This window comes from Aplidium turbinatum, chromosome 10 (genome assembly GCF_918807975.1).
Source record: "Aplidium turbinatum chromosome 10, kaAplTurb1.1, whole genome shotgun sequence".
NCBI lineage: Eukaryota > Metazoa > Chordata > Ascidiacea > Aplousobranchia > Polyclinidae > Aplidium > Aplidium turbinatum.
In genome coordinates, this window is record NC_137481.1 from 18,835,669 (window position 1) to 18,860,365 (window position 24,697).

Below are 24,697 nucleotides of genomic sequence, written 5' to 3' on the forward strand. Positions count from 1 at the left end.
TAAGGGAGACAGTATTAACATTTTTTAGATGCGCGCTAGAATGCGCGAGAAATTATATTATTGCAACAATGGTTTGTGCTATGCAATGACGATTTGTATCGCTAGTTCTTGTGTTATTTCTGGCGGACAAATATGACCGATCTAGAGGGTACTTCCCGCGGACATCACATGCTGTGACGGCGGACATGTCCGCCGTGAATTTCGAGACCTGGGTTAAACATCAATATGTGTTGTTGGCCTCTGCAAATCAAAATTAGCCTATTTTATCAAATCATGTAAATTTTATGAAGCCTGGCAATTAGATGACAAGATACCCTAGTTTAACTACAAGTTTATGTATACAATAGGCTACTATGGTGGTATCTACTTGGTGGAGCATGCTTGGGTTTTTTTTTCGGTCATTGACCGATATTTTAGCAAAATGTCTAAAATAAATATAGTCAATTTGATCAAAATGACCAAAAAAATGTATAGTCAATTGACTACATATGACCAAAAATAACCAAATTTTTTCAAGTCATTTCGGACAAATGACCTAAAAGTCTCAGCAAAAATAAAACCAGCTTGACTGTAACCTGGCCTTGTCTGGGAGCTGCTCTAGATTGGGAGCCCTGCGGGTAGCAAGATTGAAATCAAAATAAGGAAAATGTTGAGATCGAAAGTTCTGTGCCAACAGGCCCTATGCCATGCCTTTTCTATTGATTATCTCAATCAACCATCAGTTTATTTGTTATATATATAATAAAAAATATGCTATAAACCAGTGGTTCCCAAAGCGGGCGCAAACGCATTTGCGACCATGAAGGGGGAGCTGGCTATAAAGTGGGTGATTGGGGGGCGCTGAAAGTAAATCGGGGCAGTTAAAAAAAAAGAATTGCATTTGCAAAGCATTTTTTGTCATGTTTCGCTTCAAAGAAATACAAAAGAAGACGGTGACTATAAGAGCTCTGTGGCAGATATTGTGGCAATTAGGCCTATGTTGGCAACGTCGCTTCGCAGTGCTTTACAAGTTAATTGAGGTTGTAACGTAACTCATAACAATTTGAAGCACTGCGATTACGTAAATCCGATCTTACAATCCGAGTGTTTTGATCTAGCGTTTGTCTTAATTTATCTTTGAAGGCTGTCATCAAAGCAGGGTCATTTCATTATAATACAGACATTGGTTGGCACCACCTAATTTTTTTTATTGGCCTAAAACAGTGGTTCCCAACCTTTTTTGGTGTCGGAGCCGAATTTCAAACTTCAGAGTACGTATGGAGCCGCATGAAAACACTCAAGTAATTATAACGAAAATTCTAAAGCATGTACCAACGAATAGCAATACTAACAAGAAAAATAACACAAACCAATTTAATGTCCAACTTGGCATTGGCTTTGAGCCAAGTTTGTCAAAGCGAGGCGCAATTGCAGAGGATGCAGTAGCTGCTTGAGGTGGTCATCGGTCAACCGATTGCAATATTTATTTTTGATTCTGATCATTTTACTGAAAAGTGCTTTACATACGTAAGTTGATCCAAATGCAGAGCTATTTTTCTGGGCATTGTTTTTCAAGTTCCGATACTCTCCCTCTGGAACTCGACTACAAAATTCAAGTAGGTCTTCACTTTGAAATAATTGTTTGAGCTCGATATCTGATTGCATGTCTAGCAACTCCAATTGAAAATTATCAGGAGCTGTGGCCACGTTAACTGCAATAGGATTTGCAAACATGTTCATCATTGGCAAAAATAAATTCATTCCGTTAATGCGGCAGTTGAACTCATCAATCAAGTTACTGATAAGTCTGCTGTATGCTTTAAATGATCCATTGGTTTGATGGTCAGATAGTGTTGGGAAATGTGTTGTTTGTAACATCACCTGCAAGCTGCGTTTTCCTTCAGATTCATTACTAACCTTGAACACTAATTATTATTAATGGATTTTTTATATTTGGTGTGGGATTTTCAGGGGTCAATGAGAGCTGCAAGAAGGCTAGCTTGGAGCCGCATGCGGCTCTAAGAGCCGCGGTTGGGAATCACTGGCCTAAAAGGTGCTTCTCACTTTTCTGAGAAGAATGGTGCAAATTTGATAAAAATCACATAGGCGATTCTCGAGTTATAAGTGAAATAACCCTTGGCCACTAGGTGACTTCATAGATAAGGAGCAACAGAAAAACGGCAATATCTCAAAAACCGCTCAACATATTTGGATAATTTTTAGTTCTACCCCCATGTTTTCTGGGGTGGGCTATATGTTCGTCGCCGTGTGAGCGTCTGGGGCCGAGGGTCTATCCTTTTACCACCCCAGATTCACGATGTTCCCGGACTACACTGGAAGGCTACTAGAGAGCAGCCAGTCTTTGGTTTCATCATCCATGACACGCAGACCTTCCACTCCGTTAGGTGGCTTGAAGATGGAGCAGTCATTGATGATGTGGTCTGCGGTCTGTTCCTCGGCACCACATTCACAGGAGGAGGAAGAGGCCATTCCCCATTGGTGCATGGTTGAGCGGAAAAGCCCGACGCCCGTACGGAGACGGTTGAGGCGCACCCATGCCTGTCTTGGTAGTGTTAGACCGATGGGGCGTGTGTCGGCGTCGGGGATGAACGAGTAGAGTCTGGTGGCGGTTGACTTCCATTTAGAACTCCATTTATGGTCCGCCCAAGCAGCCGCAGAGATGTCTTGTACATCAGCTTCGTTGATAAGAAGTTGAGCGGCTGGCACAAATGGGTGTCTTGATTTCAGTCGACGGGGGTGCTCGTTTGGGAGAGCAAAAATCTTGTGGTGGAGAAGGTGGTTAGGCTCCAGTGCCCGTCGACCGAGGGACAGAGTGGCTTCTTCGCGACGAAGCTCAGCGGGTTGGATGCCAGCGAAAATGGGGAGATTGTCCAATGGTGTGGGACGCAGGCATCCGGTCACTGTGCGCAAGGCGCTGTTTATGGCAGTGTCGATGTTATGGCAGTGAGCACCGCAGCACCAAACAGGTGCACAGTACTCTGTTATATGTTTATGACCATTAAAACAAGTTTTGGCTACTACTTTTTGAGATACAAAGAAATTGACCTCTTGTCGTTACTCACCAATAAAACTATGATGCGTAACTTAAAAAAAAAATATTTTTTTCATTGGGTAGAGGGAAGATTGATGAAAAGTTTGGCAAAAACAGAAAACTGCTAAAGTCTCAAAGTCCTGCAAACTAGTTCAAATTGGATGGATTAAGTGCAACCATATTTCTGCTTAGTGAATAAAATTAAAACGCACACTCTGAATACACGCTTATTCAAATGATTGTGCAATGAGAATGATGAAGCTTTTGAGCGCTTACTACTCCACACCGAAGTACGATGGCTTTCCAAGAGAAATTGCTTTGCACGATTTTATTCCCTGTTTGAAACTATCGTGGAATTTTTAAATAGTTGTGACCCTGGCCTTGCGAATGACGTCCTGGTTGTGAGAAATAATATCGCCTACTTGTCAGACATATTTTCCAAATTTAATCAATTAAAATTATCCCTTCAGGGTAACGAAATAAGCTCGTGTTGTATCAGCGAAACTTATTTAGACGAGAATTTTTCCAATTCTCAAGCTTGCATTAACTTGATACAGTGACAAAGGCATATCTGATGTTGATGTAGAGACGTAAAGCAATCATCTTGAAGAAGTACACAAAGGCATGGGAGTTCGATTCCAGTGATGTATTCCAGTTAGAACTCCATGACTAGATAATCAACCCATTCTTTGATATTTCCAAACATGGAATTCTTGAGGAGGAACTGATAACATTGCAAAGCGATTTTGCACTCAAACCAAAGTTCAATATCTTGTATCAATCGTTCTGGCTACAGAACCAAACCAGTAAGAAATACCCTCACATGCGGAATCGGGTCAAAGTTTTTATCATTGCTTTTCTTAGCTCATACTTGGTGGAGCGTACTTTCAGTGCCGTAAAAACGCTTTTGGATAACAAAAGAAACCGTCTTGATATCGCTAGACGAGGAGACTTGAGATTGCTCTTATCCAAACTGAAACCCGATATCAAGAGGGTGGACGGGTGGTGGCATTGCACCAAGCCCATCCGTCTCATTAGAGTTGTGATGAATGGAAAACAACTTTGGTTTTACTTTTTTTGTCGAAGGGGGGTTTGATACTCTGTTTGTTGTCCAGGAGGGCGCTATTAAAAAAAAGTTTAGGAAACACTGCTATAAACTGTGTGACTGTGTGTGCCATATGACAAAGAGACATTGAAAAGACCAGCTGGTCTTCGAGTCAGTAGCCATCTCAAGTCAAATGATGAATATACATAAACAATGAATTGAATAGCCTACGATACATAAAAAGTTAAACACATACAAAAAATCAAGCATTTGCTGATAAAGATACAAACAGCATTTCCATTGTGTAAAAAAACTCTACAACTAATGCCATTTCAATAAGCTATTTTGGTGCAATATTTTTATCTTTCAATGACATTAGGCAATAATTCTGCTCCATAACTAAACCAAATAAAGCTAACTACACTTTACAGTACGGTAGCCCAAATTTCATTTTCTGGCCTAGCATAGTTATATCCATAGCTGTAGGAGATGGGGGGCGAATGCTTCTCCGCTGAAAAAAAAAACTCGTAAATTTGGGAAAAAATGTCCAGTTATTTGGACAAATCGATCTTACCATGATGTTTTGATATCTGAGTTTACAAACTTTACATAATTGTTACAATTTTGAAATACGTTAATATTTTCCATTGAATGTAAAAAATATTAATTATTATTAGGGATGTGCCGATTACAGAATTTTTGCCGATGCCGATTCTTAAATATTTGCCGATTCCGATTCTTTGGTTAAATGATTAAAGCTGCTTTTAGTTGGCGCTCTACAAGTGGTTGCGATTTTGTTACAAGAAGCTGCCTTTGAAATGTCTAAAAGCGTTCACTTTGTCGCCTGCTCTAGACAACGTGATTTTTCACGGTAGTTCTTCGCTTCTTGCGCGCTACAAAGTGGTGATAGACACGCATTTTATTTAACGGAAATTAGTAAAAAGAGAAAAATTGCCATTGCTCACAGAATGCAAAATAAACGTAGCTTAATGCAGTGTGCAAAATATTATCTTGTGCGGTTTGCAGTATTTTTCTCGCAGAATTCAAGAAGGTGCCAGAAACAAGAAGATAAAAAGACTAGAGTGTAAAAGAAAATGAACGCAGCGGTATTGAATGTACAAAAACCTTTAAAAAAGTAACACACCAGCCTTGCATTCAAAGTGCATCAATAGGCGAAAAAAGAAAAACATCTTGTGAAGAAATTAGTATTGTTTTCGAACGCAGAGTTGCAACCAATCTTGTTGCTTAGCAAACACGTGAAGATTACCAGGTAGCTGGTTTGATTACGTTTGCGCAATCACACGATTGTTTGTTGAACGCATTAAGCGTAATAGGCCTATACTTGGAGTTGGAAGTTACTTCTCTCTGCTTAGTAAATTAACATTAAGCAACTTTTAGTGAATACAAATTTTACAACGATTAAACAATAATTACAAAAGAACATTTCCGCTTTTTAATATTCAAAATTAAAGGCACGTAAATTAAAATGCAATAACATCAACTTTTCTCCAGTTGCTGGAGTAAGTCTATTCCGTTGAGGCGTAAAAATATTGCCACCTGTGCTAAAAATTCGTTCGCTTTCGATCGACGATGGTGGGTCCACGTCTTTTAGGCGCTGACAGTTAGGCGCTGGTCTAATAGGCGCGCACACTGTGGCGTCTGGATATTTAGGTGCGGAGCACTGTGGCGCCCGGTCATTTAGGTGCTATTCCTAGTAAAGTCTGTAGATTGTATCAGCTTGGCAGGTAGGGGCGTAGGGCAATGCTTTTCACACAAAATATTATATTGAACAGGAAAATATATTGTTTTGTTAATGCGTGTGCGTTGTTGGTCATGGCTTCAGTGAGTGAAGTTGCTTAAACTGGCAATGCTTTTTCACACAAACAAATATATGGGTGAAGCATGAAGCTGCTTGAACCGGAAATGCTTTTCACAGAAAATGTTATATTGAACAGAAAAATATGTTATGGCTTCCGTGAGTGAAGCTGCTTAAACCGGCAATTATTTTCACATAAAATGTTATATTGAACAGAAAAATATATTGTTTTTTAATGCGCGTGTTCAGCATTGATTTGTTGTTAGTCCAGGTTTGCGCCGGCGAAAGCTTTATCAATAAATTATTCAAGTTTCCGAACATGTATTAGTTCACTTTTAGTTAGGTCAAATAATAACTAAACATCAGTAAAAAATGTACCGTAGGCTGTACTCAAGCGAGCGGTAGGCTTGAGTGAATAGTAACTTAGTTTTCCGTCAAAACCCGGACTAGGTTTAATAACGAGCGAAGTCTCACCATTATGCTTGCAACTTGTAGCCAAGGTGTAGCCTATATGCCCTGTAGAAATGTATTCATGTGAACAGTAGTAGAGCGTCTTACGCGTTCTCGTCACATGGCCAATCCATCCAGAACAGAAGTAATTTATATTTAATCCAAATTACCAGACATTTTTCACACAAAACTGTTGTATTTACGCGCTAAAAACATGTCATGTGATCGACGTAGACGCACAATCTTGACATCAAATGAAAGCATACATCTTCAGCTATCCGAAGATGCAAAGCTTTGCAATAAAATTTAAAACATTTTATGTACAACTAGCAACTCCAAACGGTATTTTTTCTAATTTCTAAAAAAATTAAAAATTGGCAGAAAAGTGTACTTCATTATAATTTTTACTACCCAAGCATGATACAATAATATGAAAACATATGTAGTTTAATCGAATGCCAAAACAATTCTGCACATGAGAAAAAATTTACTTCGTTTCTGCGCGCAATGCTTTAGGAGGTACAGCAGAATGATTATAGAAAAATTTGGAAAATTTTACGCAAAAAGTTTACGTAATTTAGCCTACAGTCTTTTTGATCGAGAAATTCCAAAGTAAGGGGTTGCCTAGCCAGTTTTGACTGCCAATTCCAATGAGTGAAAGAAAAAAAATCCACTGTGTCCCCATCTTTAAGAAGTCTTCATCTGATAACTGCACCGCCAAAATATTTTTTTTTAATTAGCCAAAAAAGGACAGGCAAAGACTATGGATCTGCCATCATTTACATTATTTTTTGCTTGAAATAGGCTACCTTTTAACCTTGGACGTAGGGATACTTCCTTGGTCATCATGGTAAAAATCCCAAGACGTGTGTATACGTCCGTGATCGCGAAAGAGTTAACTAAAAATGAACTCAATAATGTTCGGAAGCTTCAATAATTTATTGATAAAGCTTTCACCAACGCAAACCTGGACTAACAACAAATAAAACAATAATAAATCAATAAAACAACAATATATTTTTCTGTTCAATGTAACATTTTGTGTGAAAAGCATTGCCGGTTTTAGCAGTTTCACTCACTGAAGCCATGATATAATTTTCTGGCAAGCTGCCAAGCTGATACAATCTACAGACTTTAGTAGGAATAGCACCTAAATGACCGGGCGCCACAGTGCTCCGCACCTAAATATCCAGACGCCACAGTGTGCGCGCCTATTAGACCAGCGCCTAACTGTCAGCGCCTAAAAGACTTGCTCCCACGATGGTGGTGACAAAAGCAATTTATTTGCAATTTTGCTCAGCTCAGGAAACATAGTATTGTTTGCTTTCCACCAAATCATTTCTCTTCTTGCTGCGCTAAAAGTGTCTGCATTAAGGTATGTATATTCTACAGATCAAAGAAAACTCCCTAATTTTGCCGAATGCCGACTAGAGCTGGGACAGCATTTGGCTGTAACATTGTCCGTTTCATGGGTTGAACAAACAATCGAGTGATTATTGCGCAAACGAGGTAATCTTTTTTCACGTGTTTACTAAGTGACAAGATTAATTCACTGCAATTCAGCGTCTGAAAATATATAACTTGCAACTTCACTCGTTGTTTTCCATTGACGCCCTTTGTTTTGTTTTTTCTAAAAGCGTTTTGAATCTTTCAGACAGTTGTTCTCATTTTCTTTGCAGTTTATACTCCCTCGCTTTTTCTCTTAACTTGCTTTTAGCGCCTCGCATACCGTAAGCTAATAAGTATATAATAACTATTACGTAATAATCCATTTCTCCTTTAACTTCTAACCGTTGTGTAATCATTCAACTTTTATATTTTATCTGGTCTGATTTTCTCTTTGAACGTTTTTCGTCATTTCAAAGAAAGAAAGTATTTTGATCTTGTGCCTACTAAACAAGAGTTTACAAAATGGCGGACAATCGTCATAATTTAGAGTTTTAGACTACCGCTCTCCGAATGCTAGTTGACGCTGATGCGGTTGTTCAAAGAAACCGTTCTTTGATCGGTATTTCCACGCGCTCGCGCTACTTTTGATTAGGAAACTTTGATAAAGAATCGGCAATTTTTTCCGATGCCGATTCTCCAAAAATTGCCGATACCTGCCGATTACGATTAATCGGCACATCCTTAATTATTATCGATATTGGAAACTATTGCATGTGGTAGGCTACTGCAATATCGGCAGAGTGATAAACTTTAATTCAACATTTGCAAAAAGCATGTGTAAAAAAACATAATTGGCAAACAAAGGTAGCATAAGCTTATTCAATAGCATGTAGGAGTAGGCTATATTTCTTCACTGCTGGGTACCGGTAACCTGGAGACTTTCTTCTCTATATGCTACTGCAAATGTTGATAAAATCATTTGGGCAAAAATGTCTAGTTATTTGGACAAATCAAATTTTACTACCGGTATGAGTTTTTAACATTTTACCAGTTTAGGAACTTTGTATCTAGTGTTGTATTTTAAAGAAACCACATTTTCTTGGAATGTAAAGTGTAGCATCATCAGTTTTGGAAGCTTATGTATTTGGTATTGCAATTTGGGCTAAATGTTAAGCTTCGATTGAGTATCGGCAGAAATTAAATATAAAAAAATGCAATTAGTAAGCAGATGTAAGCTTATTTTAAAAATTCATTTGGATACTGCTGGGTACTGGTATTCTGTAGTGTATGAGGTTTCTGTTTTAGCATCAAAAACCTGTTAAGGTTTTGTAATTTTTTGTCCATATTCTACTATAAAAATTGTCCAGTTATTAACGTAAGGCAGTGGCTATTTGACCGGCGCCGGTCTTTGAATCTGAAACACTATTTGACCGTCATTACGTCATTGTCCAGTCACTTTTTTTCTTTTTCTCTTTCAAAGCAAAAGATGAGAAGCGCGCATATAAGTTCTGAATCCAACCATTTATTCAACTCGTTATGTGGCGCGTGTGGTACGTCGCCGCTTCCTATTCTAGAGGGACTGAGTTCGATACTACCCAGAAGCGTTCTTTTTTTTTAACTAAATTTTGACCCAAAGTGCATTTTGTTGAGAGCAAAAATGTATTGCTTCGTTCGGCAAACACGGTCACATCAATCAATCATTTTATTTTTCGTCATTAACGCGTCCGGGACGAAAAAGATACTAACTACAAAAATCGATACATATAGACCTCCCAGCACGTTAATGAACGGGAAGACGTGGCAAAACCTTGAAAAGTTTAAAACGTGCCTGAATTGAAAAATTATGTAGGCTATATACTAAGGAAGTGAATAAAAAAATAACAGTTAACCTCTCAAGTACATGTAGCTCCACACAGAGTGAAATTTACATGCCTTTTGACTCTTTTTTATTTCTTTAAAAGTATTATTGACTCAAAAAGAATGTCTAAAAAGACATTACGAAAAGTAACTACGGACAAAGGCCAGTGTTTCGATCTTCCGATCTCTTCAGCGTAGTAAAGTGAAAGTTGTCTTGAACTTGAAGCGTTGGTTGAGATGATGATTTGAAACTTGAGTGATTGTTGTGAGACAATGAGCCTGGATTTAAGTTTTAAAGTTGGACCTCAGCGAAACGTAGTTTTACAGCCTATTAGAAAGTGTGATTTTTTTAAAAGAATTTGTGCTAAGAAATGGCAGGAAACTGTTAAAAATAAAAACTAGAAAAAAAGACAAGAATTTGCAACTGAGCTAGGACAAAACAATCATCTGAGATGGATCTAAAATACAAGAAATTAAATTCTAGCGGCACATATAAGTATTAAAATTCAAAGAAAATGAAGGGGTGTACCAGCAAACATCTATAGGATTGGCCCATGATACAAGAGAAGGATCCCCAGAGGATACAAACTGATATGAATAAATCAACAAGTGAATAAAAAAATAACAGTTAACCTCTCAAGTACATGTAGCTCCACACAGAGTGAAATTTACATGTCTTTTGACTCTTTTTTATTTCTTTAAAAGTATTATTGACTCAAAAAGAATGTCTAAAAAGACATTACGAAAAGTAACTACGGACAAAGGCCAGTGTTTCGATCTTCCGATCTCTTCAGCGTAGTAAAGTGAAAGTTGTCTTGAACTTGAAGCGTTGGTTGAGATGATGATTTGAAACTTGAGTGATTGTTGTGAGACAATGAGCCTGGATTTAAGTTTTAAAGTTGGACCTCAGCGAAACGTAGTTTTACAGCCTATTAGAAAGTGTAATTTTTTTAAAAGAATTTGTGCTAAGAAATGGCAGGAAACTGTTAAAAATAAAAACTAGAAAAAAAGACAAGAATTTGCAACTGAGCTAGGACAAAACAATCATCTGAGATGGATCTAAAATACAAGAAATTAAATTCTAGCGGCACATATAAGTATTAAAATTCAAAGAAAATGAAGGGGTGTACCAGCAAACATCTATAGGATTGGCCCATGATACAAGAGAAGGATCCCCAGAGGATACAAACTGATATGAATAAATCAACAAGTGAATAAAAAAATAACAGTTAACCTCTCAAGTACATGTAGCTCCACACAGAGTTAGAGTTTATTCACTTGTTCATATCAGTTTGTATCCTCTGGGGATCCTTCTCTTGTATCATGGGCCAATCCTATAGATGTTTGCTGGTACACCCCTTCATTTTCTTTGAATTTTAATACTTATATGTGCCGCTAGAATTTAATTTCTTGTATTTTAGATCCATCTCAGATGATTGTTTTGTCCTAGCTCAGTTGCAAATTCTTGTCTTTTTTTCTAGTTTTTATTTTTAACAGTTTCCTGCCATTTCTTAGCACAAATTCTTTTAAAAAAATCACACTTTCTAATAGGCTGTAAAACTACGTTTCGCTGAGGTCCAACTTTAAAACTTAAATCCAGGCTCATTGTCTCACAACAATCACTCAAGTTTCAAATCATCATCTCAACCAACGCTTCAAGTTCAAGACAACTTTCACTTTACTACGCTGAAGAGATCGGAAGATCGAAACACTGGCCTTTGTCCGTAGTTACTTTTCGTAATGTCTTTTTAGACATTCTTTTTGAGTCAATAATACTTTTAAAGAAATAAAAAAGAGTCAAAAGGCATGTAAATTTCACTCTGTGTGGAGCTACATGTACTTGAGAGGTTAACTGTTATTTTTTTATTCACTTGTTGATTTATTCATATCAGTTTGTATCCTCTGGGGATCCTTCTCTTGTATCATGGGCCAATCCTATAGATGTTTGCTGGTACACCCCTTCATTTTCTTTGAATTTTAATACTTATATGTGCCGCTAGAATTTAATTTCTTGTATTTTAGATCCATCTCAGATGATTGTTTTGTCTTAGCTCAGTTGCAAATTCTTGTCTTTTTTTCTAGTTTTTATTTTTAACAGTTTCCTGCCATTTCTTAGCACAAATTCTTTTAAAAAAATCACACTTTCTAATAGGCTGTAAAACTACGTTTCGCTGAGGTCCAACTTTAAAACTTAAATCCAGGCTCATTGTCTCACAACAATCACTCAAGTTTCAAATCATCATCTCAACCAACGCTTCAAGTTCAAGACAACTTTCACTTTACTACGCTGAAGAGATCGGAAGATCGAAACACTGGCCTTTGTCCGTAGTTACTTTTCGTAATGTCTTTTTAGACATTCTTTTTGAGTCAATAATACTTTTAAAGAAATAAAAAAGAGTCAAAAGGCATGTAAATTTCACTCTGTGTGGAGCTACATGTACTTGAGAGGTTAACTGTTATTTTTTTATTCACTTGTTGATTTATTCATATCAGTTTGTATCCTCTGGGGATCCTTCTCTTGTATCATGGGCCAATCCTATAGATGTTTGCTGGTACACCCCTTCATTTTCTTTGAATTTATATACTAAGGTGTTGCGTTTTTCAAAAAAATTTTGAATCTCTTTTTGGAAGTATGATTTTCTGACCGGAAATGGCGTGAAACGACACCAGAAGAAAAAATTTTTGAAAAATTTTATGTTTTAGGTGTCCCACGCTCACCCCAAAAATTTTGCGTTTTACCGCAAATGAACATATTTTCAAACGCAAGCAATTTCTGCATTTTACATCATAACCACACCATGTTGGGTATCATTTTGATCAGAATTTTATGGAGAACATCACTAAACTATCAAAAGTTAATTTTCTGCAAGAATGTAAAAATTGAAAATTTGGCCTGGTGTAATATTTTGACAAAAATCCATTCGAAAAAGGTGGAAAAATTGGAAAATTAGACACAAAATGTTTTGAAACATAGGGTATGTTATATACACAATACTACAATAGTCTTATCAGTTAAATGCCAAACAGTGTCAAAACTAAGTGTCAAAGATCATTGGGCTTGTCAATCATCCTTGAAAATCACCATCTCATCTAAAACTTTGAAGCTATCCAACTCTTGTATCATGGGCCAATCTAATTGATGTTTGCTGGTACACCTTCTCTTTTTCTTTGAAGTGTCAAAACTGTGTCGTCGTCATCGTGTGAGCGTCTGGGGCCGAGGGTCTATCCTTTTACCACCCCAGATTCACGATGTTGCCAGACTACACTGGAAGGCCGGAATGGCCCGTTTCGGCGAGTCCGATTCGGCGAGTCCGATTCGGCTAGTCCGATTCGGCGAGTTCCCTATTCGGCGAGAGCCTTTTTCGGCGAGTGCCCTATTCGGCGAGTTTTTGAAATTTTATTTTTGAAAGGTAATTATCGGGTACCGCAGCCTAACTGTTTTCACATCGTTTTAACGTCGCTGAACGTGCAGAATGGAATAAAAATAAAATGTTTGAACTATTAAATTAAAATTCGTTATGTCAGTTCAGTTGTTTTTATTTCAGACCATCATATCAAAAACAATACACGTCAACATAGCAAAGGTAGAAGCGACAAAACGCGAACGCTAAAACGTGCTTGTGACCGAAGTAAGTTATTGAGTTGAAAGAAATTTGGCACGGTCGCAACACCTTCAGAAAAATTTAAGATGTGAAGGGAAAATAAAAAAAATAAAATGTTACAAAAAAAAATCATGTTTATATCTATAAGTTAGTACTTTTGAATAGTTAAAATGATTAGTTTGGATCAACAAATGTGTGGCCTACAGCTTGGATTGAAAGGAAATTATCGGGTACCGTAGCCTAGTTATCCCTACCAGCAAAAATTTGTTCCAAGAACCCAGTTAGCCAAACAGTTCATTTTTACATTGTAGTAACAGAATGAAAAGACTCACCAAATGTGTGGCTTATCGTTTTAACGTCGCTAAACGTTGAAATCGTGTAGAAAAGAGAACTTTGATGACTAGGATACGTTGCAAACCTTAAAGCAGCCGGCGACCATCGCGGCCATGGCCGCTAAGTAGTGCTTGAATGACCGCCTGTGCTACCTCTTCCGTCGGCCAAGTTTGGCCGCCGGTTTCTTCTAGCCAATTATTTAATTTCGCAATAGAATGATCGTGGATTAAATGTCGAAAATATGTAGTATCAAAGAGTGACGCAGAAATAGGTCAGCGCATCATAGTCACCACTGTTGTATTGAATATATCCAGCTGCGATCACCAGCGCTGTAAGTCTTGTTTGCAATTCCCGATGTTTACTTTAACGAAGTGTTAATGCGAAGTGCTAATTTACATCGGCTGGCAATATTGTCGTTTTTATATCGATTCAATGTTGTCGGATATTGAATCGTTGTTAAAAAGGAGAACTAGGTTAGTTGACATCCGTGGGTAAAACACGTATCTTCATAGTTGAAAACGCTGTGGGTTAGTGACTTCATACCCTCAATGATGACATTATAACGGAATAAATGGTCAGATTTTATGAAAGGCGGTATATGCAGTTGAAACAATTTACTGAGCTGCGAGCAGTTAAAACAATTTAGTGTCGTTAGATGGTCCCGCAATACTGGATTACAATCCCGATAAAGCATTTAATGCGTGGTACAACGATTCTATTGCAGGACGTCGCCCAGACTTCAACAACGCTAAGTGATCATTTTAACATTGTTGCAAGTTTAATGCTATTTACTTGTGCTATCGTTATTGTATTTTGGCCTCCAAGCACGCAGATTTGGCCGCCGAGAAGGAGCTCTCGGTAGGCCACGATGGCTGCCGGAAAAAAACACGAGTTTTAAGGCCTGCGTTGAAACTGAAAAACATTCACAAAAGCCCTTCGATACGTTGCATTTTTAAGATTATGCATTTTTAAGATAATGTATTCAGACGTTGAATCAATGTACAAATGAACTGTTATGCTAAATGGCTTGGAACAAATCGAAGGGCTTCTGTGAATGTTTCCCAGTTTCAACGTATTCTAGTCATCAGAGTTCTCTCTTTTACACGATTTCAACGTTTAGCGACGTTAAAACGATGTAAAAACGGCAATTTCTGCTGGTTGGGATAACTAGGCTACGGTACCCGATAATTTCCTTTCAATCCAAGCTGTAGGCCACACATTTGTTGATCCAAGCTAATCATTTTAACTATTCAAAAGTACTAACTTATAGACATTAAACATGATTTTTTTTTGTAACATTTTCTTTTTTTTATTTTTCCTTTATTTCTTAAATTTTTCTGAAGGTGTTGCGACCGTGCCAAATTTCTTTCAACTCAATAACTTACTTCGGTCACAAACACGTTTTAACGTTCGCGTTTTGTCGCTTCTACCTTTTTCTACACCTTTGCTATGTTGACGTGAATTGTTTTTGATATCATGATCAAAAATAAAAACAACTGAACTGACATGACGAATTCAAGCACGTTTTAACGTTCGCGTTTTGTCGCATCTACCTTTGCTATGTTGACGTGTATTGTTTTTCATATGATGGTCAGAAATAAAAACAACTCAACTGAACTGACATAACGAATTTTAATTTAATAGTTCAAACATTTTATTTTTATTCCTTTCTGCACGATTTCAACGTTTAACGATGTAAAAACGGCAATTATAATTACTAATTAGGCTACGGTACCCGATAATTCCCTTTTAAAAATAAAATTTCAAAAACTCGCCGAATAGGGCACTCGCCGAAAAAGGCTCTCGCCGAATAGGGAACTCGCCGAATCGGATTAGTCGAATCGGACTCGCCGAATCGGACTCGCCGAATAGTAGCAGACCCCTGGAAGGCTGCTAGAGAGCAGCCAGTCTTTGGTTTCATCATCCATGACACGCAGACCTTCCACTCCGTTAGGTGGCTTGAAGATGGAGCAGTCATTGATGATGTGGTCTGTGGTCCGTTCCTCGGCACCACGTTCACAGGAGGAGGAAGAGGCCATTCCCCATTGATGCATGGTTGAGAGGAAAACCTGACGCCCGTACGGAGACGGTTGAGGCGCACCCATGCCTGTCTTGATAGTGTTAGACCGATGGGGCGTGTGTCAGCGTCGGGGATGAACGAATAGAGTCTGGTGGCGGTTGACTTCCATTCAGAACTCCATTTATGGTCCGCCCAAGCAGCCGCAGAGATGTCTTGTACATCAGCTTTGTTGATAAGAAGTTGAGCGGCTGGCACGAATGGGTGTCTTGATTTCAGTCGACGGGGGTGCTCGTTTGGGAGAGCAGAGATCTTGTAGTGGAGAAGGTGGTTAGGCTCCAGTGCCTGTCGATCGAGTGACAGAGTGGCTTCTTCACGACGAAGCTCAGTGGGTTGGATGCCAGCGAGAATGGGGAGATTGTCCAATGGTGTGGGATGCAGGCATCCGGTCACTGTGCGCAGGGCGCTGTTTATGGCAGTGAGCACTGCAGCACCAAACAGGTGCACAGTACGGCATCCAGGCCGGATAGCGACTGTCAAAACAGCGACTGTCATAATGGCGACTTCATAATAGCGACTTCATAATAGCGACTTCATAATTTTTGGATTTATATCATGCCAGTCAGCAGGTTTTGACTTGGAGGCCAAATTTCGAGGTCGCTGTTTTTAATTAATCGAGTTCTTGATGAATCGCTGTCGTGTAGTCGCTCTATTGACAGTCGCTGTTTTTAATTAATCGCTGTCGTGTGGTCGCTCTATTGACAGTCGCTGTTCTGACAGTCGCTATTTGGAACCCGAGCCCACAGTACTCTGCTGAAGAGTAGACAAGGGCTAGGGCTGCTATACGCAAAGTGTCAGCCCTCGCCCTCCAGCTAGAGCCTGCCAGGCGCTTGAGTAGCGCAGCGCGGGATGTGAGTTTCTTGCGCAGTGACACCAAATGGTGGCGGTATGTGAGCGATCTGTCCAGTGTCACCCCAAGATATCTTGGTTCGGGGCAGAAGGACAGAGATTTTCCGTTGTTCTGGACGTGTAGCTCACGATCAGCTTCCCGATTATGGAGGTGGAAAGCTGCTGCCACAGTTTTGGTTTCGCTGAATTTCAGTCGCCAGTTCTGGAGTTAGGCTGAGAGAGTTTTCATGTCTTGGCTCAAGGTGTCTTCTAGACTTTCCCACGACTTTGTGGAGTGGAGAATTGCCAGGTCGTCCGCATAAGCATATTTTGCGGAAACCGTAGTTGGCAGGTCGTGGGTGTAGATGTTGAAAAGAAGTGGAGCCAGTACCAATCCCTGCTGTGGGACGCCGTTTTTCAGGCAAGGTTTCTTTGCTCTCCTTGTTTGTCACTAGGCCAGCCTAATGATTGGTTGAATGGGTGTCCTTCAAAAACAACCAGATGGCGAATGAGAGGCTGATTGGCAACATCACCAGATGTTTGAATAACCGAAAGGTTGAAGACAGAAACGATGCAATGTCAGACGACAAAATAAAAGAAACTGATGACAAAATACGAGCTTATGTCACATCAATATGTTCGGATATCACACAGTTTTGACACTTCAAAGAAAAAGAGAAGGTGTACCAGCAAATATCAATTAGATTGGCCCATGATACAAGAGTTGGATAGCTTCAAAGTTTTGGATGAGACGGTGATTTTCAAGGATGATTGACAAGCCCAATGATCTTTGACACTTAGTTTTGACACTGTTTGGCATTTAACTGATAAGACTATCGTAGTAACCATATGTTTCAAAACATTTTGTGTCTAATTTTCCAATTTTTCCACCTTTTTCGAATGGATTTTTGTCAAAATATTACACCAGGCCAAATTTTCAATTTTTACATTCTTGCAGAAAATTAACTTTTGATAGTTAAGTGATGTTCTCCATAAAATTCTGATCAAAATGATACCCAACATGGTGTGGTTATGATGTAAAATGCAGAAATTGCATGCATTTGAAAATATGTTCATTTGCGGCAAAACGCAAAATTTTCGGGGTGAGTGTGGGACACCTAAACCTTGAAATTTTTCAAAAAAAATTTTTTTGGTGTCGTTTCACGCCATTTCCGGTCAGAAAATCATATTTTCAACATAGGTTGTAAAATTTGCAACACCCTACTATATACCGTATCAGTAGTTAGCACGGCCACAATCGGAAAATTGCCCAGAGAAATTCTCAAATTCCAGCAAATTAAAAAAACTCCAACTTTATTACTCACATTTGAAAAGACATAAAAAATAATTAAAAACTGACTACAAAAATGCACTTCGTGTCAAAATTTAGTTAAAAAAAATAAATAAAAAAAAAGAACGCTTCCGGGTAGTATCGAACTCAGTCCCTCTAGAGTCGGAGGCGGCGACGTATCGCATGCGCCACATTACGAGTTGAGTGAGATGGTTGGATTTAGAACTTATATACGCTTCTCGTCTTTTGCTTTGAAAGAGAAAAAGAAAAAAGTGACTGTATAGTGACGCCATGACCGGTCAAATAGTGTTTCAGATTCAAAGACCGGCGCCGGTCAAATAGCCACTGCCATGATGGTGTTGAAAGAACATTGATGATGATTCCATTGTAATATTATATCAAATACCGGTACTAAAAGTGTTTTTTTTTCAAAGATGCAAGTTTGATGCAAAAAAGATTCAATTTGATGGTTTATTTAGGGTAATTGGGACATAGACAGGGTTATGAATGTAAATTAAAGTGGATTAAAGTGTACCCTGAACATTGAACAAGTGAACAGTGAAAACTTTGTACCCTGTAAAGATCAAGAGAAAAAATAGAACAAAGCCAAAGTGGTTGATCGGAGTTTCCGCAAACATTTCAGGCCTTAAAACTCATGTTTTTTTCCGGCAGCCATCGTGGCCTACCGAGAACTCCTACTCGGCGGCCAAATCTGCGTGCTTGGAGGCCAAAATACAAGAACGATAGCACAAGTAAATAGCATTAAACTTGCAACAATGTTAAAATGATCACTTAGCATTGTTGAAGTCTGGGCGACATCCTGCAATACAATCGTTGTACCACGCATTAAATGCTTTATCGGGATTGTAATCCGGTATTGCGGGACCATCTAATGACCCTAAATTGTTTTAACTGCTCGCAGCTCAGTAAATTGTTTCAACTGCATACCGCTTTTCATAAAACTTGACCATTTATTCCGTTATGATGTCACCATTGAGGGTGTGAAGTCACTAACCCACAGCGTTCTCAACTATGAAGACACGTGTTTTACCCACGGATGTCAACTAACCTAGTTCTCCTTTTTAACAACGATTCAATGTCCGACAACATTGAAGCGATATAAAAACTACAATATTGCCAGCCGATGTAAATTAGCACTTCGGATTAACACTTCGTTAAAATAAACATTGGGAATTGCAAACAAGACTCACAGCGCTGCTGATCGCAGCTGGATATATTCAATACAACAGTAGTCAGGGTTCGACCTTAACTTTTTTTCGCACTGGCCAACCGGACCAGTGGCTCACCATTTGCACTGGTCCGCACGAGATCGCACTGGTCCGTCCCGTTTACTGATAAAAACAAGATTGTCGTGGGAAACACGAGGCCAACCCAGGAAAAACCACCTTAAAACGACAATAATGAATGGTGGCAATAACATGGAAAATTTGGAAATATATATATAATACAATGGCAATAACAGTAACAACAGTTTATCTAGGCAAGACATTCAATCTGCGTTGAGTCTTCAATCTACTTGGGGCTCTTCTTCAATTTCTGAATCCGATGATGGGTCATAATCGGAATTTGATGACGGGACGATCACGGATTCACGGTGTCATAATCGGAATCGATGTGTGTTTGTCTGGCCTTGTAAACACATAGCCAGTGTCGGGCCTTCTTGACCTCACAGATGAATCGTTTGCCTGGCTGGCTGGCAATCGTTTGCCTGAGCTGGCTGGCATACTCAGAACCAGGTCTACTCAGCTCAGAATGTTGTCAAACCTGCCCGTGTCACGTGTTGTTGCGATTACCCTTTTTCCTACGACTTAACACCGTCACGTGATGTTGCGATTGCTTATTTCTTACGATTTAACACGTGGTCTTGCGATTGCCTTTTTCTTACGGTTTAACACGCACGGATCACGTGTTTTGTTGTTTGAAGAGAAGCGCAAATGAGAACCACGCACTCTTAAACGATCAAACGACATAATACGATGATATTTTCGCACTGGACAGTCGGACCAGTGCGAAACGATTCGTACTGGTCCGCGGGGAACTCGCACTAGACATTGGCCAGAGGATCAGTGCTAAGATCGAACCCTGGTAGTGACTACCGTTTGATGCGCTGACCTAATTCTGCGTCACTCTTTGATACTACATATTTTCGACACTTAATCCACGATCATTCTATTGCGAAATTAATTAATTGGCTAGAAGAAACCGGCGGCCAAACTTGGCCGACGGAGGAGGTAGCACAGGCGGTCATTCAAGCACTACTTAGCGGCCATGGCCACCGGCTGCTTTAAGGCTTGCATTTAAAAAATTTCCTCTTGAATTAATCATTGAATTTGTATGGGCCACCATAAAATAAGTGTGATTTTTTTCTTCGTAATTTTGTCTAGAAATGTCAGTTGTAAGTGAATAGATCATTGCAGTGTGGCAGCTCGTGATCATTTGTAATGGAGGGGCTACACTCCGCTACAGTCTTAACCCGATTTGTGTATTGACCTGGACCAGGAGTCGAGAACCAATGGCTCGCGAGCCATATACAGCTCTTCGTGATGGCATCTGGCTCACAGAAAGTTTTATCTTACGGTAACTTTTTATTACAATTTAAAGCTGAAAATACGCTTAGAAAGAATGCAACAAAATGCTTTTTTATTAATTTTTTCTGAGAAGGTCTGCCAGAAACCTGATGTTTTTCTCATGTGCAGTAAACACATGGCCCCCACTTTACAAGTCATCACCTGCCACTACATGTTGGTTGTATAAAGTGTAAAAGCATTAAAGGTACGGTGGTATACCAGTAGCCTATGGTTCTTAGGAAAACATTATATATCATATACCGTACGGTACATTTTCAAAAATGTACGGTAGCTTTCATGGCTTTCTTACCTAAAAAGGTTCCCGGCCCTTGTATTAGACTATACACCACCTCACTGTGAGTAATGTTGCATTTTTGAAAGTGTATTTGCACAGACAAACTTTGTTTGCCCTCCCAAAATGTGTAACTCTTCAACCTACGGCTGTTGGCTTTGCTTACATCAGTTATTCAAATTTGATTTACAGTCATGCTTATAGGTTGCTGTTACAGCCTATACAAAATATGAATGAAATAATAATTAAGGCCCTTGTAGCAGTACAAAACAACCCATTTCATGATGTCAAATAAGCTGGCCATATCGACTAGTTTTCTTCAATCTACTGCATTAAGCTTGACTGTTGAAAAAGGAACCCGATTGCCAGTCTAAAATTCTTATCTGTTCCTTTCAAAGTTTTTTTTTTTCAAAAACTCAGCAAGAGCACAAAAAGGGTCACAATTTGTAAGGACATTAGCAAAAAATAAAGAACAAAGGAAAGGGAGTTTAAGACTAGGTTTTAGATTAGGCTACAGATTCTCTGGCTTCAGGCACATCAGTGATGCCAGATGTCCACTACCACTGGTGAAAGCACTTCAAAATGTTTTTTCAATTCAATTTATTTTTCTTTGTCGGAAAACAACAGCAATGATAAAGTTACAAATAGTGAAAGGGAACAAAACCAACAAAAGGAAAAGGTGGCAAAACTACAAAAGTTTAACACGTGCATGCGGTGCAAATTTAAAGATTACGTACACGAAAGTAAATTAAGCACGGCCCACTGACCAATAGAGTACGCGGACGCGAAAGCTTTTTTAGCCCTTTCATTAGTAGTCCTACTTAGTCAAAATAGTATTTGAGTAAAACCAAAGCAATTCTTTCTTCTACACCTGGTTTTGAGCATAATGGTCACCAGGTGAATACAAATTAGACTTATATCAACGTTAATTAAACGTTTATTTTCGTAATTTCAACGTAACATTTAATATGTACAATGAAATCCATATAGGCTATAGCTTGCAGTAAAGCTTGATCTATGTTTCAGAAGTGTACGCTATACAAACCTAACAGCTAATCGTCATATTTCCCATCAATTCAATGTCACTAAACGTTAAATCAACGTAAGAAGATCTTAAAAAGATCAGTTTCTTAACAACATTAAACCCAACAAAGCAAGATTCATGCTTGATAAACTACCAAACCTGACAAGTGACAATATGGTAAACAAAAACTAAGACGCTTTATACACCAAAAACACAAGGCATGAATAACTTGATACTGGTATAGGTAAATCATGCCAGCACAAAGCATAGTACAGGACAATAACTGTGACTAAACAAATGGATATCATAGCATAGATCCTAAGTCGATGATGTCATGCAGTATTGCAACCAGGTCTACACAGTGGAAAACAGCATTTATGGTAGCTCTATGGTGCTTCACAAAGCAACACAAAAGTATATTAAACGCATAATAATAGCAACCTGGACGTTGTAAATTGGTAAAACATAAAAGGTTCATCGGAGGTTAATACATACCGTACCCCACCCGGCGCGCATACTGACCCTCCTTTTGCGATAAATGTTTTACGACGTAAAAACGGTTCATGCAAGAAGCTGATATCTTCTGACTTTTTTTGAAGTTTATCGGGGAACATTTAGACAAAAAAATGTTCAAAAAATACCGGGTAGGGGTAAGACACGACAAAAGCAAAGTATGTAGAAACATCAGAGGTTGAACCTCTTGTCAATAAACAGCATAAGTAGACCAGCAGTAGACAACTTACTGCAAGAAATCGAAAGCTTATAACTTTCAAAACAGTTTACAGCCAAAAATTCTTCCAACATACAAAAATAAAACAGAAAACAACAAAAGGCATTACAACGATTCTTTTCTAACAGAACCTTTTCCTGTCAATTTGCGAATTTTACGGTTACTTGACAGTGTGGCAGGCGCATCTTTGGAAGATTGCTTGGATTTAAAGATGCTTTTTGCAGTGTGTGAGCAATCTTTAATGTTTTGTGCTCTTCTATAGAATACAATCTTTTCACGTGATCGAGGCGTTCGTCCTGCTTTGTTGGGTGAACAATACTTTGTGAAAGTTTGCCTCCACACAAGTCCATGAACATCTTCCTAAAACAAATGAATTGCAATTAGTGCTCCACAACCACTGTTTCTTACCAGTCAAGGTATACACCATGCGACGACGGGTGCATCCAACCATTGATCGTTAGATGTTACATTACATGTATCTTTAAAATGTGCACCCTCCTACCATTTTCCACTTAGTAACGGTACTTTATCAACAGCACTAGTAGATTGTGACAGTCTAATACTACCCATGACAGTTTGTTCAAACAAATAATATAGAATAGCAGCAAAGCACAACTATTACGGTTATATTGGTACTATAGGCTACTATACGGTGCATAACAATTGAGGAAGTTGTAGAAAAAATAAAACTGCCGCAACAATTTAGCATCCGCAAAAACCATACAATAGAAATCTTTTTTTTTCCTTGTTCAAAAAAGCAAACAATTCTGGCACATATTTAATGTCAAATTAAAAAAAAATCTAAATCAAAGATGGAATTACCCGTTCAAAAGTTGATACCATAGAGGATATTTGATAATATTTTAATGTTGTCCACTGGTCTAGTATACTTCACATGCATTGTAGTTCAACCAACAAAGTTAATGTATCTATTATATAATTAACTATTAAAACAATGAAAACTATTAATACTACAAAAAGTGCTCAATACCAAGCAAAAAGGCAAAGCAGAGCGAATTAAATCAAATATAGTTATTACTATCTGAAGCCTTTACAAATTGTTTCACCTAACGGATCATCAGAAGGTCTTATTCAAATTAGATTCTATTTGAATAAGACCTTCTAATTAACTATTATATATATACAGTAGGCCTAATTAATTTACATACCTATTACAAACATGATTGTCAACAGATACAGCAATCACGACCAAAATGTCATGCAGTGCCACCATTATCTTGTTGAACCAGAAGCGCTGCAACTTAGTGTCCAATTTGTTGACAGGTATCAAGCAGATGACATCCTTATATTTTCCACATGTTGACTGCACCATAAATGTGAGAACCGTCTTTGCAGAAGTCCCATCTTCCGTAAGTCCAACAAAGGCTCCATTACTGTACTCTATTCTTTGCGCTGTATAAACCTCATCTATCATCAAAGTGACAATTCGCTCTTCGTTCCGTAGGGAAGCAGTGCGTTGCTTTATGTACTGCACATCAATTTGTCCACCATTCACAGTGTTTGAAACAGAAAGCTGTTGAAGTCGTCTTATAGAAGGCAAAATAAAAAACTTCTTTAATATCTTGTACAAAGAAGTGCTCTTCAGCTGCCACAAGTAAGACACAGTTATTAAGTTGCTGGAGTAATGGCGTTCTTGTTTTGCAACTAGAAGCAGGTTAAGCTGTTCACATATAAACAGAATTAGTGATGCATCTGAATGGCCATCATCTCCGCAGTCAGGCAGTGTCTCCGCTGAGAGATAGTTTTGTAATGCAGATACAGCAATGCTAACAAAACTTATACGATTGCTGGTATTTTTAGAATCTTGTTCATCCATAGTAGATTTGCAGAAAGCTAGAATATTCGCCAATTCAGAGGTGGTTTTCAATGATTGAGACTGCAGCAAATGCTTATACAAATGTGGTGGCACTACAGCCAAAGAAACAAATGCAGTAACTTTCCAGCTCTCAGTCACTATTACAGATCCAAGCAGCTGGGGGGCACTTGCAAAATCCTCAGCATATTTTACATAATGAAAGACAACTGTGGTTTCTTTAAAAACAGTTACAAATCCAAAAGGTAGATGAAGATGCGCATCTTTCAGTTTGGCTTTAAGTGATGCAAAGTTATCAAAAACATCTTGCTGAAGCAAGCGCTGATTTTTCTGCTGGATTCTTTCATTTTCCACATATCGCCTTGCTGACGCAGTAGCCTACTAGCAAAAGTAGCACGGGCTGAAGAAGATGGTTTCGAAAGGTATCCTGGCAATTCTGGAAATACTTTTGGAACAGCAGTGGATTTTATGCGTAAGCGCTTTAACTCTTGCGTGTCTCTGGCAAGACGT

General features: G+C 38.6%; 1 protein-coding gene across 1 annotated transcript; it reads right to left on the reverse strand.

Moving 5' to 3' along the window:
• Positions 1–22,493: 22,493 nt before the first annotated feature.
• On the reverse strand, positions 22,494–24,190 carry LOC145779036 (uncharacterized). Its single transcript, XM_082590618.1, has 2 exons — positions 23,523–24,190; positions 22,494–22,713 (listed from the first exon to the last, which is right to left on the reverse strand). The coding sequence occupies exons 1-2, from the start codon at positions 24,188–24,190 to the stop codon at positions 22,494–22,496; spliced, it is 888 nt and encodes a 295-aa protein (XP_082446744.1).
• Between the last annotated feature and the right edge of the window lie 507 nt (positions 24,191–24,697).